We start from the raw sequence: 18,328 nt of genomic DNA, 5'->3' as shown, positions 1-18,328 counted from the left end.
GGCATTATCTGCTTAATTAGTGAGGACTGAGCAACTTTACTTTCACTTTTCACTTTCCTGCATTGGAGAAGGAAATGGCAACCCACTCCAGTGTTCTTGCCTGGAGAATCCCAGGGACGGGGGAGCCTGGTGGGCTGCCATCTATGGGGTCACACAGGGTCGGACACGACTGAAGCGACTTAGCAGCAGCTGTGTCTCCCAGGGGGTGGTGCTTTATAGTAGATCCTCAAGTGTTCTCTTCATTGTAGACCAGTTCTATGGCAGGCATTGTCTAAGAAACTAGTACTCGTGGTGAGAGCCATTGGTTTTTACGCTTTTCATAGTAATTGTTTCAACAACAGGACACAAGTCAGAAATAAAGGTGTATATTTCGAAAGCAATATGGGCTACAGATTGACATTTAGCAGGAAAACATCAGCCTTAGTTTCTTTTTTTATTACTAAATACAGATATGAGAATGAGGAGAGTGGATGTTAAGGTAAAATTTTTCAGGAAAGAGGCTTGGGCCAATTATGTAAGTATGAATTAGTGTTGCTGCTGCTGCTGCTGCTGCTGCTGCTGCTGCTAAGTCGCTTCAGTTGTGTCCGACTCTGTGCGACCCCATAGACGGCAGCCCACCAGGCTCCCCCGTCCCTGGGATTCTCCAGGCAAGAACACTGGAGTGGGTTGCCATTTCCTTCTCCAATGCAGGAAAGTGAAAAGTGAAAGTGAAGTTGCTCAGTCGTGTCTGACTCCTAGCGACCCCATGGACTGCAGCCCACCAGGCTCCTCTGTCTGTGGGATTTTCTAGGCAAAAGTACTGGAGTGGGGTGCCATTGCCTTCTCCGATGAATTAGTGTTAGAGTTGTTTTTTACTTGATGAGAAAGATCTTTATTTCATTAAAAAAGCTCTTAGGGTACTTAGTATAAATATGATTATTTGGTTTGATTGGTCTTCAAAACATTGAAGGCCAGCTTTGTAGAAGCAAAATAACAAAGTTACCATCACAGATACTGTAGTCACTCACTTTGGGGACTCAGTCTCTATAGAGATGTAGCATTAAAAAAAAAATGACTATTGCATCACCTTCAGCAGAAAATCATAGAGATGTTTTTGTAAAATATAAGTCATTCTCCAACTAGGAAGCATTATTGCAAGAGCATTTTAAATCTTTTCTGCTTGGCTCAGAGAAATAAAGGTAAAAGAGAAGAGGGGCTGGAAACATATGATCAATAATATCATGATTTGATTAATAACATTGATTAATAATAACATGATTTAGTTCTAGCAACATTAATAAGTTTAATAATTATAAAGATGGATTAGAAAAAACTCAAGGAACAGAATATTTATAAACTAACTTTTAAGATTAACGAATGTATGTAGGCAATCCCAAAATCAAATGAAAATGGTTATACATGTCCAAAAATGATCAATATCACTAGTAATCAAAGAAATGAAACTTAGCACCAGACTTTTTTAACTGTCGTATTAGTAAAAATTTGGGTGGTGAGATTAACGTTAAATCTTAAAATACTTTAATGTTTTTAAGTTTGTCACATTGTATATTAACTCTATAGATTGAAAAGGTCTAAATGTAAGCTGACTGGGTCTTTTGTATATGTATGTGATTTAGAGGTAGAACTAGTTTTGTGTAATCAGGAGTAGTGACATTAGAAGGAAGCAAAGTTTATGTCACAGTCCAGTTAGCAAACTAGGTCAAGGAGGAGGTTTAATTCTGATTGTTACAAACTTGCTGCACATCTTAACAGTCTCATTGCTTCAGTTTCTTGTCAGAGTCCTTCTGTCAAGAATCCTGACTCCTCTGTTTCTTACGTCACAAGTTTTGTTCGGAATAGGTCTGCAATCTGACCACTCCTCACTGCCCAGCCCTGGTCCAAGTTTGCCTGGGTTCGTGTAAATTGTCTCCATGCTTCCAACCTTGTCCTTTTTTGATACGACAGCCAGACTCACCTCTCTGCTTAACATCCTCCAGAGCAGTTATCTTAGAAAGCAGTGTTCTCTTCTTGGTGGGAAATGCATGTTAGAGTATCCAGAACATGAGGTACGAGAAGGGGAAGAAGCTAAAGATTACTTCTCATCTCACTCATAGTAAACACCAAACTCCTTTTCTCCCCTCTCACGCTTGCCCCCACCGCCTCTCTTACCATCTTCTTCTTTCCTTACCACACTTCTTCTTCTTCTTTAAAAAAAAAAAAAATTTATTTATTTGGCTGCATAGGAGTCTTAATTGTGACATGCAGGATCTTTAGTTGTAGCATGTAGTTTCCTGACCAGAGATTGAACCCTGGTCCCCCTCCACTGGGAGTGTGGAGTCTTAGCCATTGGACCACCAGGGGAGTCTCACCACACTACTTCTTGCTGTTCTTTAAAGAGCCCAAGAGGCTTCTTACACTTGCCTCAGCCTTAAATGCTCTTCTTCCAGATATCTCATGGTTTATTCCCTCCTTCAGGCCTCTGAAAGGCTTCCCTTGCCCACCCCGTGTGAAGCAGCTACCTCTTCTGGTTTATGTCTTCATAGCACTATTACTTACTTATCATCCGTTTCTCCCCTCTACTGCTGCTAGTGTTTTGTTTCATTCCGTCTTGAATGTCTGCCCACCAGCCAGGCACTGCTAAGTGCCTGATTGAATGATCAGTTCAGTGGTGATTCAGTGATCATACCTAGTTGAATGATCAGTTGAATTTCCAGTTTCTTCTTTAGCATTTTCTCAAGCCCTTTGCCTAGAGAAACGGGCAGGGCCACCCTTGTTCTTCATCTGTGGGAAAGTAAGGCTGCCTTCCAAGTGCCAGATGTTTCTACAGAGGTGCTGTAGGGGCTTCTCCTTTCTCACTGCTCAGATTTTTATATTCTATTACTCTTTTTTTAAATTTAATTTAATTTTATTTTTATTATTATTATTATTATTTTTACTTTACAATATTGTATTGGTTTTGCCATACATCAACATGCATCCGCCATGGTTGTACACGTGTTCCCCATCCTGAACACCCCTCCAACCTCCTTCCCCATACCATCCCTCTGGGTCATCCCAGTGCACCAGCCCTAAGATTCCTGTATCCTGCCAGTTAAATGATTTCTGTTTTCTAAGTAACTTTTCCACATTAGGGACCAATGCTTTCCTTTTTGCCACATTTGGTATCATTTAGTGTCAGCAGCAATGTAAATCCTTTAGTAACATGTTGACATTTATTCCATCATTCAGTTAGCAAATAGTTATTGCAGCAGATGTTACGAGCCAGGCCAGGTACCAGACTAAACGCCAGGGCTTAAAGAGATGGAGAACCTGCCTTCCCCTTGAGGAGCTTGGAGTTCAGTGTGTGGTTGCAGGTGCCATTGGGACAGGCAGCTGATGTAAGAGGAATGCAGAGAGGGAGGTCCAGACACACAGGGTGGCTCACCTAGGCCTGCCTCAGAGGGTTGGGAATCTCAGCAGTGAACAGGAGTTTGCCAGGTGAGGAAACAGGTAAACACTGCTCCAACAGGAGGGAATAATTTGGGCAAGGGCATAGAGAGCTGTACTTGTTTAGAGAAGCACCAATCCCTGAGTCTTACTGAAGCATACAGTAAAATATTAGCCTTCCCAAGTGGCTACAGAGCAGGTAAAGAACCCTCCCGCTTACGCAGGAGATGGCAGGTTTGATCCCTGGGTCGAGAATATCCCCTGGAGAAGGGCATGGCAACCCACTCCATATGTGTCTGGAAAAGCCCCTGGGCAGAGGAACCCGGCAGGCTACATGGGACTGCATGTAGCCCATGTAGGCTGCAAAGAGTCAGACGTGACTGAAGTGACTTAGCACACACGCACTGTATAATGCAGGCTGTGATGGTGGACATGGCCATGATAGTTCTTGCAAGGGCCCTGATCTGGATGCTTCTGAAAGGCTCTATGTATCCTATGTAGAGGTGGGACTTGGATCCTGCAGCCCAGGGATTTGGGCCTGTGCACCTGAAGGGACGGGGCTGGTGAGGCGGCCTGAAAGTGAAGTGAAGTCGCTCAGTTGTGTCCAGCCCTTTGTGACCCCATGGACTTAAGCTTGCCAGGCTCCTCTGTCCATGGGATTCTTCAGGCAAGAATACTGGAAGGGTTGCCATTTCATTTCAGGTGAGGTGGCCTGGAAGGCTTTTAAATTGCATGCCTCCTTCCTGGGGCAGGGGGAATACAGGATATTTTCTGTTTGGTATTAATACATCTCCATGCACATTATTTTCTAGTTTAGAATATAAATTCCTGGAGGGTGACAGAGTTTAATTCTGGAGTAGCTCATTTCGCTCACATACACTTTATGAGATAGAGGCTGATTTAAATCTTCAGTGCATGGAGATAATGTAGCCCTCAACTGTTAGAACCTCCTATCTCCTTGCATGCTTCCCCTCTATCTACTGCATCCCTCATTTCCCACCTTCTCTTTTTGTCAGGCAAATTGAATTTATTATTAAGAAAATGAGAAAAGGAAAGTTTTGTTCTGAGAGGATTAGGTGTTTGAGCTGTCAGATGCCAGGTGCTGTAGGTGGGATGTGCGGGACTCCTTCCTGAGGCATGCGTGCCCATGCTCCTCATCACGGCACGTGGTGGGCACATGGTGTTCCCTTGCCCGACACACAGGTGTTCAGTAGATGTTTGTGGAAGGAATCACCCTGTTCTTTGACAGCAGGATTAAGTCTGCGTTTTCACAGCACTACTATTACCTACTTTTCTACTTTGATCTCTTGAATCTTTTCTTCCTGAGCTCCAGACTAGCCAACCTCCCCTCTCCATCCCTGCAGACTTCAAATATTTCCACCACCTCAGACGCTCTTTCTCTCATCTGACAAACTTCTCTGCACCTTCTCATAAGGCTCAATTCTGCGCCTTTCCAGGGAAGTCATTGCTGAGTAACTCAGATGGAGTCAGTTACCTCTTCCTGTGTATAGTTTTTGTATTGAAGTTTGTTCGGCCTCCAGACAGTCAGCTTGGAAGACAACCTTTCTTTACTCTTGTGCTGTATAACCTCCTATACTGTGCCTCCAGCACTTTAGCCTGGTGTCTGGTGGTTTCGCAGATGGGGGCTGGTTTGTAAGTTATTACAGGAAAGCATGTCATGGTGACTAGAAGCACGCCTGAGTAGGCTCTGTGCTGGGGATGTGGAATATTATCCATTTACCGCTCAACCTGCACCAGGCCTTTCCATAGGTACATAGATGAGCGTCTGTTTCAGAGATGGTTCTGGAAACTTGCAAAGTTAGAAAGTTCATTCTTAATAGGAAGGTCTCTGAGGAGGAGACCAATGTAATTAGGTCAGTGATTTCATGCCAGCAGTAGGAGCTTGGGAGGAGGAGTAACTAGAGGCAGTTTTTCTTTTCAGGAGTCCGGGGAGAGATGAGGGAGTCTCGCTAACAGGGTGGTAGAAGGGAATCGTAAGTAACTAAAAGAGTTTTTGCTGGGGAAGCTTACCCACTATTTGGGAGGAATGACCACTGACCTTACCACACAGAAACTCAGCACTGATGCCCGCATCATCTTCTCTGTAGAGACTGCTCCAGCCATCATGGAGGTGGCCGAGGTGGAGAGTCCACTCAACCCCAGCTGTAAGATCATGACCTTCAGACCCACCATGGAGGAATTCCGGGAGTTCAACAGATACCTCGCATACATGGAATCTAAAGGAGCCCATCGAGCGGGTCTTGCAAAGGTGATTATCTTCAGATGTTTTTAAGCCAGAAAATGATCACTTGGCCTTTCAGTTATACTCTAGTCTTCTTGATGTGGGAACTTGTTTTTTCTAAAGGAAGATATTTGCAAAATCTTTGTTCATGTTAATCCATGTGGAGTATTTGATTTCTTCAAAAAATAATTATCTTATTTTTCTTTCAACTATTTATACTAGGTTACATTCTAGGGCTTTAAGAAAATAACCATACTGAACCAAGAGTGATTCCCAGAAACCATAGAGACCCGTGTAAGGGTTTCAGAAATGTGAGCGTATTCATAGATTTCATTAGTTGCTCACAGAGTGCAGGTACTAACCTGAAGCCTGAGTACTGCTCTGCTCCCTCTACCCTTCTCTTCCTCTTTGTCCCTGCTGCTCCCTGCTTTCTCTTCCTCCTTCCCTTCTTCATTCTTTCTGTTTTAAAATATAACAGATTTATTAGACATAATTCACACACCATACAGTTCACATACCATATAATTCACCCATTTAAAGTGTGCAATTCAGTGTTGGTTTTTTTTGGGGGGGGGAGCGTATATTCACAGAGTTGTGCATCCACCATCACTACCTAATTCCAGAACATTTTCAGCCCCCCCCCCCGCCCGCCCCGCCCCAAATAAACTCTACCCTTCAGCAGCCATTCTCTATTCCCTGCTATCCCCTACCCCCTGCCTCTTGGCAACCGCTAATCTGCTTCCTTTCTCTATGGATTTGCCTATTCTATTTTCTTTTTAGTTATTTATTCATCACATGTGGAGAATGCATACTCTGTGCCAGGCCCTATGTCAGATGCTGGATGTGTGTGTGTGTGGTGGGGGGAGGTGAGGGGACAGAACAAAATCCCTGCCCTCTGGAAGCTAATATACTAGTAATGGCATTTTAGGGGTGAGATGAAAGCAGAGATCTAAAGGATATATAAATGAAAGTCTTTTTAAGATGTGGAGATAGAATATTAAGTCCAGAGTCCTGGAAGCTGACCTGAGCTTCATTACAGCTTGTCCAGTGATAGTAAGGCGTGGGGCATTTTATTCTAAGTGCAGTGGGAAGCGTTAATAGGCTTAAAGCAGAGGGCAGGTGGACCCGGTGGCTGCTTGTTTGTTGGCCACTCTGTGTGGCTTGTGGGATCTTAATTCCCTGACCAAGGATGGAACCCAAGATCCTAGCATTTAAAGTGCTGAGTCCCAACCATTGGACTGCCAGGGAATTCCCTGTTTATTTGTTTTGTTTTGTGATATAATTTTGAAAAGATCACAGTGGCTTCTACATGAAGAATGAATTTAAGGGGGAGGAGAGCAGAATCAAGGAGTGCTGTCAGGGGTAGTTGTGACTTGCTCAGGATAACAGGCAGTGAGGGCTAAGGTGCTGAGGATTGCGTTGCAGGGTTGCCCTGTAGCTGCAGAGTTAGAACTTTGAAAAAGAGGTTGTCTAGGTTTGACCTTAACCTGAGATTAGTGTATCTTTCTGTGATGGAAATCTATTTCAATTTAAAATTTTCTTTGGAATAGATTTTCTTGGTACTTGCTTAATTTTATTATTGTTCTAAATGTTAAGTTTATAATACGGATTTCTGTGGACATGTCAACATCACCACATAAATTCCTGAGCTCCAGCAGAGCCTTCCCTACTGTGGCTCATCATGGTTCTCCTTGAAGCCCCATCTCCGTGCTGGGTCCAGGAGCACTGAGAGGAGCTGCAGAACGAACTTCCAGGCTTGCAGGGCTCGGTGTTCAAGTCCTCCTCCTGTATCTGGATGCAGCTCTTTGTAGTGTTGGACTGTTCTGGCGTCTGTGCCTTGCAGTCTGTTATTTTTTTCTGTGTAGTTCAAGTCACTGCTGGATAAGGTTTAAAATTCAGGGATATTAAGCTGAGTGGATTAGGGGTGGGTGAGACAGACAAAAAGAAGATAAAAGTTTATAGTGAATTTCTCAGATATGCTATCCTTAGTTCAATCTTTTCATTAGGTTAGCTTTCAAAGATCCCAATTTTGGAACCTTAACACTTGCAGGTTATCTTTGAGGAGAAGAAAAGCATGTTTAAGTTGAAGAGAAGAGAATGGTATTTCAGAATCATTTGGCACAAAAATTTTTGATCATAAACTTAAAATGAACCAGCTAGCAAGGTTTGGGCTTTATTTGGGCAGCAGGGAGCTGGGTGGCTGTCCTCTTATCTGGACTCTGAATGCAGCCCTTTGTCCTGTAGCTCTCCCTCTTTGTTCCCTGAAAATGTATACCTTACTGTGTTCCCTCGGGATTAGTGAACGTCCCATGGCCGGGGCACGTTTAGTAACATTAGAAAAGAAATTGGCAGCTACCCCCATGAGGGAGCTGGAGTACAGAGAGGATGTCTATGCCCCTGTGGACATTCTCTGACAGAGCGGAGTTAATGAGAACTACAGTTAATTTTCTGAGTGTTGAACCAGACACCAGCCTGAGTCCAGATGTTCTTTATCAAGTGAGACTCATTGGCAAAGATGGAGATAGTGATTTGATATACAGTAATTTCCTTTTACTTATACTAGGAATACAATGAACGGTTTTTTTAGTCACTTGCCATCTTTTACATCAGGTCACAAAGACTCAGTTTCACCTACTTTTTTCACCTCAGTTTCACCCTTCTTCTGGAAGTTGCAGCAATAGCAAATATATAAAACTGCACCAAATAAAATGAAATTGTATACATTAAAACTGCATTAATGTTGATATTTGTTTTGAGGGCTAGCCCTGGGGAACAGAGCCATCTGTGAAATTCTTTGTTAATGCATCATTTAATGAATTGGTCTTAATTTTTGATTAAGATCAATTTGATTGGTTTGAACAAAGTGGTTGAATAGTGACTTTGGCTTCAGATTACAGTCTGCCTTGGTTGGTAACAGTTTTTAGATTTATACTTATTTAATGTTCCCCCTGCCCCCGCCCGCCCCCCCCCACCCCGAGTGAGAGGTTTGATACCCTAACTTTCTACCTAGAGTTGTTGGTCTAATTGGGAAAGTGAAAAATGACAGTGTCCTTAAATGTAAAACTTGTACGTTTTTGTGGAGAAAGGTTATAAGGAAACATTATTACATGACGAATGGCCAAATTCTTCCACAGCAGTATTATGGACATACTCTGTCCTGGGCCTGAGGTTATCGTCTAGAGTAGAGAGCTTCAAGAGTAGTGTGGAGGTGGCAGATAGCCGTCTGTGTCCATAGGTGCAGAAAGATGGGAGAAGCACTGCCTTCCTCCTCGTGCCCCTTTCTCAGTTGGTCGGTGGTAGTAATGGCAACAGAGTTCAAGATCAGTAATGCAAATACAGATTTCAGTTAGATAATTTTTACTTGTATAGGGCCCAAGCTGGGGCTGGGGAAATATTAATATAAAACATATATTTCTATTTTGATATAATCAGGAAGGTAAACGTCAGGAGAAATGGATTTCCTTCCTTTTGAGCCCTTACAAGTAAAAGTTTAACTTTTGAGTATTTTAAAGTCCTAAGTATTATATATTGTGCTTCCATTTCCTATGTGAGAAAATATGGTGTGTTAAGATTTTAAATTATAGTTGAAAAATAAAATTTTTTTCATAGGCCTGAACTTACTGATTTTTAAAGTTCTGTCTGAACACTTTAAACTTTAATTGGAGTAAATGAATACAAGCTCAGAATAATTATGAAGATAATATTTAGATTTTTGTAAATGTATTGTGTTATTTAACTTTAGAGAAGAAAATTTGCTACACAGTGTTTTTGGGATGAAAAACTGCCTGTTTTTTACAACACTGGAAAATATTTAACTCTAAATATAATGTTGGTTTTGATTGTAGATATATTTCCAAGCAGGAGCCCGAATAAATATGTGCTTTATTTTTTTGAATAAACACTTTCATTTCTGATGAAGAAAAAGTTAGTATTTATAAAATTCTTCATTATTATCCTTTGCCCTTTCAGAATATGATCAAGAAAGTGTAACTATGTTTATCCGTTTGGGACGGTTGTCCGCATTCTTAAAATATTGAGTATGTGTTCTTAGTAGTGTAAAGTGTGATTATCTCTGGTGCCATTTTAAACCAGCATACCTTAGAGAAAAATCAAATGTGTAATATTACCTTATTGCTGATGAAAATTAAATTAAGCTTAGAGTTTAAAGATCCCCCAATCTCTTTTTTGAGTTAATATTCATTTATTGGCAGAAAGTGAAGAGGAACTAAAGGGTCTCTTGATGAAGATGAAAGAGGAGAGTGAAAAAGCTGGCTTAAAACTCAGCATTCAGAAAACTAAGGTCATGGCACACAGTCTTATCCCTTCATGGTACATGGATGGGGAAAATGTGGAAACAGTGTCAGATTTCATTTTCTTGGGCTCCAAAATCAATGCGTGCGGTGACTGCAGCCACAAAATTAAAAGACACTTGCTTTTTGGATGAATAGCTATGACAAACCTAGACAGTGTATTAAAAAGCAGAGACACACACACACACACAAAAAAAAAGCAGAGACATCACTTTGCAGACAAAGGTCCATGTAGTCAAAGCTGTGGTTTTTCCAGTAGTCAAGTATGGATGTGAGAGTTGGACCATAAAGAAGGCTGAACGCTGAAGAATTGATGCTTTTAAACCGTGGTGCTATAGAAGACTCCTGAGAGTCCCTTGGACTGCAAGGAAATCCAACCAGTCCATCCTACAGGAACTCAGTCTTGAATATTCATTGGAAGGAATGATGGTGAAACTGAAACTCCGATACTTTGGCCACTTGATGTGAAGAGCTGACTCATTGGAAAAGACCCTGATGCTGGGAAAAATTGAGGGCAAGAGGAGAAGGGCAACAGAGCTTGAGATTGTTGGATGGCATCACCGACTCAATGGTTGTGGGTTTGAGCAAACTCAGGGAGGTAGTGTTGGACAGAGAAGCCTAGCATGCTGCGCTTCATGGGATCGCAAAGAGTCGGACCTGACTTCGTGACTGAACAATAACAACAAGCCATTTATCGATTGTGTAACATTGGCCAAGTCACACATTCCCTGACTCCAGGTTTTCTTATCTGATGAAGCCTAACTCAGAACGTTTCACAAAAGTCAGTTGCAGGTGCAGTGTAGATACAAATGTGAAAGACAAAATCTTAAAGCTCTTAGAACACAAAATAGAATGTATGCATTCTCTCAACTAGGGAATTATATTTTTTTAAACAGAAGATCAAGGCAAAAATGAAGAAATTGGATTATATTAAAATGTATGACTCTTTGTGATCCCATGGACTATACAGACCATGGAATTCTGCAGGCCAGAATATTGGAGTGGGTAGCCTTTCCCTTCGCTAGGGGAATCTTCCCAATCCAGGGATCGAATCCAGGTCTCCTGCATTGCAGGTGGATTCTTTACCAGCTGAGCCACAAGGGAAGCCCAAGAATACTGGAGTGGGTAGCCTCTCCCTTCTCCAATGGATCTTCCTGACCCAGGAATTGACCCAGGATCTCCTGCATTGCGGGTGGATTCTTTACCAACTGAGCTATCAGGCAAGCCTATATTAAAATGAAGAACTTATATTTATCAAAAGATACAGTTAAGGAGAACTAAACTAAAGAAGAGCCTCTTGATGAAGGTGAAAGAGGAGAGTGAAAAAGTTGTCTTAAAACTCAACATTCAGAAAACTAAGATCATGGCATCTGGCCCCATCACTTCATGGCAAATAGATGGGGAACCAGTGGAAACAGTGACAGACTTTATTTTCTTGGGCTCCAAAATCACTGCACATGGTGACTGCAGCCATGAAATTAAAAGACACTTGCTCCTTGGAAGAAAAGTTATGACCAACCTAGACAGCATATTAAAAAGCAGAGACATTACTTTGTCAACAAAGGTCCATCTAGTCAAGGCTATGGTTTTTCCAGTAGTCATGTATGGATGTGAGAGTTGGACTATAAAGAAAGCTGAGTGCCGAAGAATTGATGCTTTTGAACTGTGGTGTTGGAGAAGACTCTTGAGAGTCCCTCGGACTGCAAGGAGATCCAACCAGTCCATCCTAAAGGAAATCATTCCTGAATATTCATTGGAAGGACTGATGGTGAAACTGAAACTCCAATACTTTGGCCACCTGATATGAAGAACCAACTCACTGGAAAAGACCCTGATGCTGGGAAAGATTGAAGGCAGGAGGAAAAGGGGATGACAGAGGATGAGATGGTTGGATGGCATCACCAACTCAATGGACATGAGTTTGAGTAAGCTCTGGGAGTTGGTGATGGACAGAGAGGCCTGGTGTGCTGCAGTCCATGGAGTTGCAGAGTCGGACACAACTGAGCGAATGAACTGAATGGAACAGTTAAGGAGGTTGAAGGGCAAGTTTCAGGGTAAGAAAAGATATCTGATATATGTACACACACACGTATATATATAGGTACTTGCAAATGTACACACTCAAGAATAACCAGACTCTATGCAGAATTCTATACATTAATAAAAAAAAAGGGCTGACAATGCAATAGTAAAATGGGCAAGAGGCTTAAATAAATACTTTTTTGAAAAAGGATATCTATAGGGTCAATGAATATATGAAGAGATTTCTTTAGTTACCAGAAGATGCTAATCAAATACCTACTTGAGTACCATTACACGTTTACCAGATCAGCACTACAAAGTGATAATGAAGATGTGGAGCAATAGGGACTTTTCACACATTGCTGGTGGGACTGTGAAATGGTACAATCACTTTGGCAGAAGTTTGGTAATAATGATTAAATTTGATCTGTGCATATCCTGTGTCACAGCAATTTCACTGTTAGGATCTCTGCATGGGTGTGTATTTTAGAGAACTGTGTGCTCACATGCTGCAGAAGGTGCATGCATCTATATTAATAGCAGTATTGTTTGCAGTTGCCGATAATTAGAAAAAAACAAGTGATCACGAAATAGTTATTTCTTAACATAAATATTCATACAAAGGCATACTAAGTAGGAATGAAAACCAACAAACTCCAGCAACCTAGGTCATCGTGTTTGAATCTCACAAAAATATCGAGTAAAATAGAAAAGATAAGGAGTGTGTGTGTGTGTACACACACACACACACACACACACACACACATTTGTATATGTATGCTTACATTTTTATACATTTAAAAATCTTGTTAGGGTTACATACACAGACATAAAACTATAAAACCCAACAAGGAAATGAATACCTAAGTGCCATGATAGTGAACACTTTGTGAGCAAGAGGGGGATGTGTGTAGAAAAGGGTACCAGGATCTCTGGGGGTACAAGCAGTATCCTATTTCTCACATGTGACAGTGGATACTCTGGTGTTTGTTTTATAATAACTCACAGAGATACATATTTATGATTGCGCATTTTCTATACGTGTGCTATCTGTATTTTGCAATTGAATTTTTAAAAGAACTTTGTCTTAAAAAATTAAGACAACTTCTAAAGGTAGATAAAAGCTATAAACCATTACTCAATTCAAAACTTTGTTCTTTCTAATTTTTAATCATAGAATATGTATTTTTGGTCTTATTGTTGATGCTCTTTTCATCGTTAGTAATTAAGTGTTTAAATACTCAGGGAAAATGGTGTGCTGAGCTGCTTCATACAGGCACATGAGAATTGAGAGTGCATGTCTTTTCAACCTCATATTCAGTGATGTCACATTGCTGAGCTCAAATTTGCCGTGGCAGGAGTAGTTACACCAAGGAAATAGGCCAAAGCTATGAATCAGGGTTTCCCCATCTCCCCAGAAAGTTAGTTGTTAAACATTTACTAGCATTCCACTCTCATTTGCTATATTTACTTAGCCGTCTAGTCAAGGCTATGGTTTTTCCTGTGGTCATGTATGGATGTGAGAGTTGGACTGTGAAGAAGGCTGAGCGCCGAAGAATTGATGCTTTTGAACTGTGGTGTTGGAGAAGACTCTTGAGAGTCCCTTGGACTGCAAGGAGACCCAACCAGTCCATTCTGAAGGAGATCAGCCCTGGGATTTCTTTGGAGGGAATAATGCTGAAGCTGAAACTCCAGTCCTTTGGCCACCTCATGCGAAGAGTTGACTCATTGGAAAAGACTGATTCTGGGAGGGATTGGGGGCAGGAGGAGAAGGGGACGCCAGAGGATGAGATGGCTGGATGGCATCACTGACTTGATGGACGTGAGTCTGAGTGAACTCTGGGAGTTGGTGATGGACAGGGAGGCCTGGCGTGCTGCAATTCATGGGGTCGCAAAAAGTTGGACACGACTGAGCGACTGAACTGAACTGAACTGATGAGAGGTATTTAAAGAAATGATCTTGACTAAGCACTGCTACTGTGCTGTGCTTAGTCACTCAATTGTGACTCTTTGCGACTCCATGGACTGTAGCCTGCCAGCCTGCCATGTGGATACTCCAGGCAAGAATACTGGAGTGGGTTGCCATGCCCTCCTCCAGCGGATCTTCCCAACCCAGGGATCAAACCCAGGTCTCCTGCATTGCAGGTGGATTCTTTACCATCTGAGTCACCAGGGAAGCCGAAGAATAGTGGAGTGGGTAGCCTATTCCTTCTTCAGGGGATCTTCCCAATCCAGGAATCAAACTGGGGTCTCCTGCATTGCGTGTGGATTCTTTACCAGCTGAACTAAGCACAGTACTTATTTTTCTCATGATAATACAAACAGCATTTAAACTTTGGCAAGTTATTTTATTTCTGTGTATCTCTCCATTTTACCTTGATAATAGGTTAACTATATCAAGTAAAAATAATTAATGCAAGTTCAGTATTTGGTATAGTGAGTACTCAGTAAATTTTGTTTAAAAATGTCATGTCATAAGGTAAATGTTGGGGAGAGTGAAATCATTTCCTTTAATGTAAATCTCCACAGTTCTTTTACACGTTTGTCATAGAAAAGATGAGGAATTCTTGTATTCTGCTGGAACATGAGAGCTAAATAACAATGTGGAATGTTTTCCAAATAATATTTTATTATTTTACTTTTAGGTGATTCCTCCTAAGGAGTGGAAGCCTAGGCAGTGCTATGATGACATTGACAACTTGCTTATTCCAGCTCCGATTCAACAGATGGTCACAGGGCAGTCAGGACTGTTCACTCAATACAACATCCAGAAAAAAGCCATGACAGTGAAGGAGTTCAGGCAGCTGGCCAACAGTGGCAAGTGAGTAGATTCAGTGTGCTGTTTTTATTTCTTTCAAAGATGTAGATGAATATGGTAAGAAACCAAGGAGATGGAAGCTTGTGAAGAGCAGGAGCCTTCTGCATAGTCTATTTCATTTCCCATTTAACTGTTTCTGTTTTTTAGGTGGTTGTCTGCCTTCTAGAAAAGTTGTTCCTCATTTTATCATCTCATTCATAGTATCTGTAAATGGATTTTTGTCCCTGTCTTTTACCTTGAGTTTTTGTTTCTACGCTTGACTCCTCTTTGTTAGGCAATTTCTTCTGTGTGTGATAATGTTTAAGTCTTAAATGATAAGTTATAGATATTAGAAGAATAATTTAAAAAGAAAATCCTTGGGGATTTTCCTAGTGGTCCAATGGCTAAGACTGTGCTCTCAATGCTGGGGGCCTGGGTTCAATCCCTGGTCAGGGAAATAGATCCTACATGCTGTAACTAAGGCTGGGCACAGCCAAATAAATGGTTTAAAAAAAAAAAGAAAGGAAAATCCTTGAATGTCTTGAATGGCCACCATTATTGTATTAGTCACCTGTTGCTATGTAATGAATGACCCCAAACCTTAGTATCTTAGATCAGTAAACATTTAACATCTCAGTTTCTAAAGGTCAGGAGGCTAAGAGTGGCTTAGCAGGGTGGCTGTGGTTCAGGACCTCGCATGAGGTTATTTATAGTCATGTTGGGTGGGGTTGCTGTCACCTGAAGACTTGACTGTGTCTAGAGGATTTTCTTCCAAGATTCCTTCCCTTATGTGGCTGTTGGCTGGAGTCCTGAGTTCCTTGCTGCAAGAGCTATTCCTTGTGTTGTGTGGCATCTAACTTCTTCCGAAGCAAGTGATCCAGAAGTTACCAAGATGGAAAACAAACTGTCTTTTCATTACCTGTTTGTTGACTATCATTTCTGCCATGTTCTATTTGTTATATGCCAAGTGCAGCCCGTATTTAAGGGGAGGAGAATTAAGCTGTATATCTTGAAGGGAGATGTATCAAAGAATTTGTGGATATATTTAGAAACTGTACAGTTATTATTATTAAATTACCTTAAAAAATTTTTTTGATATGGTAGTTAAGGTCTTAGATCAAAACATTAATCTAGAAACACCACTTCCCCACCAAACCAATCACTATCCAACCTAAAAACATCATTGTCTAAATTCCCTGGATGGGTATGCATTACATTGAGTCCTTTGGATGATCTTAAAAAAAACAACCTGTATCTGACATAGTAAGCACTTGATGGTAGTTGAAGAAGCTTTTATTCTATAGGAAGTTCCTGTTATAGAGCATAATTGCTATTCCCAAGGAATTAAACATTTGATAGTTAATTCAAGTTTATCTTGAGTTTTTTTTTTGTTGTTGTTGTTGTATTGTTTCAGATCTCAATTGAGAATGTAAAACTTTAATCATAGACTGGATTGGTTTGCTTTCATACTCTGTAAGAACTCTTATAAAAAGTTCAATGCCAAAACAAGATTACAGAAGCAATTTTATCCAATTTCTTATAAACTGTTTATTGTATTCTGTTCTCCATCTTCTAGTGCCCATTTTCAGAGTCATTCTTTTTTTTTTCCTAATTTTTCTTTCCAGAGTCATCCTTCAAGTATTAAATAGCTTATTTCATTTACACTAAATTTTAGTGGAATCTCTACTTCATACATTTTAAATTGTTCAAGTATAGTATAATTGGTTAAAGAGTTTAGAAAATGTTTTGAAGGATAAAATAATGAGTTTTAACTAACTTTTTGCTTCTGTTGTTGGTACTTTCATGGAAGTGTATTTTTTAATCAAAAAAAAGTTTTTATATAGAATTATTTAGGAGAGCTTTGAGAGATCTATGATAAATACATTTACATATATACTTGTTAGATTTGACAGCATGAGGATGCAGTATTTTCATTTTGATAGAATTTTGTTTAGAAGGTGATGGGTAGTGAAAACCTTAAAATTGTCTTTACTGTTTGTGCTTTGTTTCCTCTCCCTTTTCCAGGTACTGCACCCCAAGATACTTGGATTATGAAGATTTGGAGCGCAAGTACTGGAAGAACTTAACCTTTGTGGCGCCCATTTACGGTGCAGACATTAATGGGAGCATATATGATGAGGTATATTTCCATTACAGTGGGTCTTATAAGGTGTCATTTCATGTTACTCTTTTTGTTACCGTTTCGGGTGGTTGAGAAGCAGTTATTTGTTGTGCTTTGTGTGATCCATAACTCCTCATAGGACAAGAGGAAATAAAGACATCAGTGTGATTGCTACTGCTGCTGTGTTTTAAATTGAAACCAGCTAATTGTACAAATACCTGAGACTGTTCAACAGTAAAATAGTATGTAGTTATCCAGTTAGTCTTTAAATTACACTCAAAATTTTTAAAAGCAAAAGTACATTATAAAAATACTTGGGAAACAGGAAATATTATTCATAATAGTACCACCTTAAGAAAAAAAGTAGTATTAGTATGTGTTGTGGCTCAGATGGTAAAGTATCTGTCTGCAATGCTGGAGACCCAGGTTCTATCCCTGGGTCGGGAAGATCCACTGGAGAAGGAAATGGCACCCCATTCCAGTACTCTCACCTGGAAAATCCCAGACAGAAGAGCTTGGTAGGCTATAGTTCATGGGGTCGCAAAGAGTCGGACACGACTGAGTGACTTTACTTTAATTTACTTTCCTGTAACATACTTATATTCTTTTTTTTTTTTACTGCCCCCAAATTGTGAGGAATTGTTTTTAAATACACATTGCAGTCTTTCCAGTTATTTTTCATGAGAACATAATCTGCTTGATATAATGTTACCCTTCTTGCCTCCCCCAATACTTAAAATCCTATTAAATTTTTTTCCTTTTGAAACCTTTTTTACATTTTCCATTGCTTTATTTTGAAAAATTTCTTGCCTACCAAAAAGTTGAAGTAATGCAGTGAACACTTGATGCTTTTACATGGATTCACGAGTGGTTAATTTTGCTGCATTTGCTTTTTGTTTCTCTGTCACTCTATCTTTGTTTCTGTCTCTCTGTCCCTTTGCTGTAACATTTGAGAGTGAGTTACAAACATCATGACAGTTCACCTTTAATTATTTCAGCATGAATCTTTCAGTTATAAGGCAATTTAAGATTTATATTGGGCTTCCCTTGTGGCTCAGCTGGTAAGAATCTGCCTGCAATGCAGGAGACCTAGGTTTCATCCCTGGGTTGGGAAGATCCCCTGGAGAAGGGAAGGGCCACTCACTCCAGTATTCTGGCCTGGAGAATTCCATGGACTGTATGCTCCATGGGGTTGCAAAGAGTCAGACATGACTGAGTGACTTTCAACATTTATATAATAGTATCTCATATAGAGACTATGTTCATAGATTCCTAAGTTTCCCAGTAATGTTCTTTATAAACTGCTTTTTTCCCCCATATGAAGGATCCAGTCAAGAATTTCCCTTTATGTTTTAAAAAAGTAGTATATTTTTGGCTGTGCTGGGTCTCCATTGCCGCATGCAGGCTTTCTCTAGTTGCAGAGTGGGGGC

The 18,328-nt window shown here is 40.5% G+C and overlaps 1 protein-coding gene across 3 annotated transcripts in view; it reads left to right on the top strand.

Annotated features, from left to right (window-relative positions):
* Positions 1-18,328, top strand: part of KDM4C (lysine demethylase 4C) — a 409,790-nt gene that overhangs the window by 26,425 nt on the left and 365,037 nt on the right. For all 3 annotated transcript variants that reach the window (XM_027549308.1, XM_027549310.1, XM_027549309.1), the window contains 3 exons: positions 5,514-5,674; positions 14,625-14,800; positions 16,802-16,916. In XM_027549308.1, the coding sequence (XP_027405109.1) occupies positions 5,531-5,674; positions 14,625-14,800; positions 16,802-16,916 (435 nt within the window). In that variant the 5' untranslated portion in view covers positions 5,514-5,530. The remainder of the gene's footprint in view (positions 1-5,513; positions 5,675-14,624; positions 14,801-16,801; positions 16,917-18,328) is intronic.

This window comes from Bos indicus x Bos taurus, chromosome 8, assembly GCF_003369695.1.
Source record: "Bos indicus x Bos taurus breed Angus x Brahman F1 hybrid chromosome 8, Bos_hybrid_MaternalHap_v2.0, whole genome shotgun sequence".
Taxonomy (NCBI): domain Eukaryota; kingdom Metazoa; phylum Chordata; class Mammalia; order Artiodactyla; family Bovidae; genus Bos; species Bos indicus x Bos taurus.
This window is presented reverse-complemented; position numbering and strand designations above follow the sequence as displayed.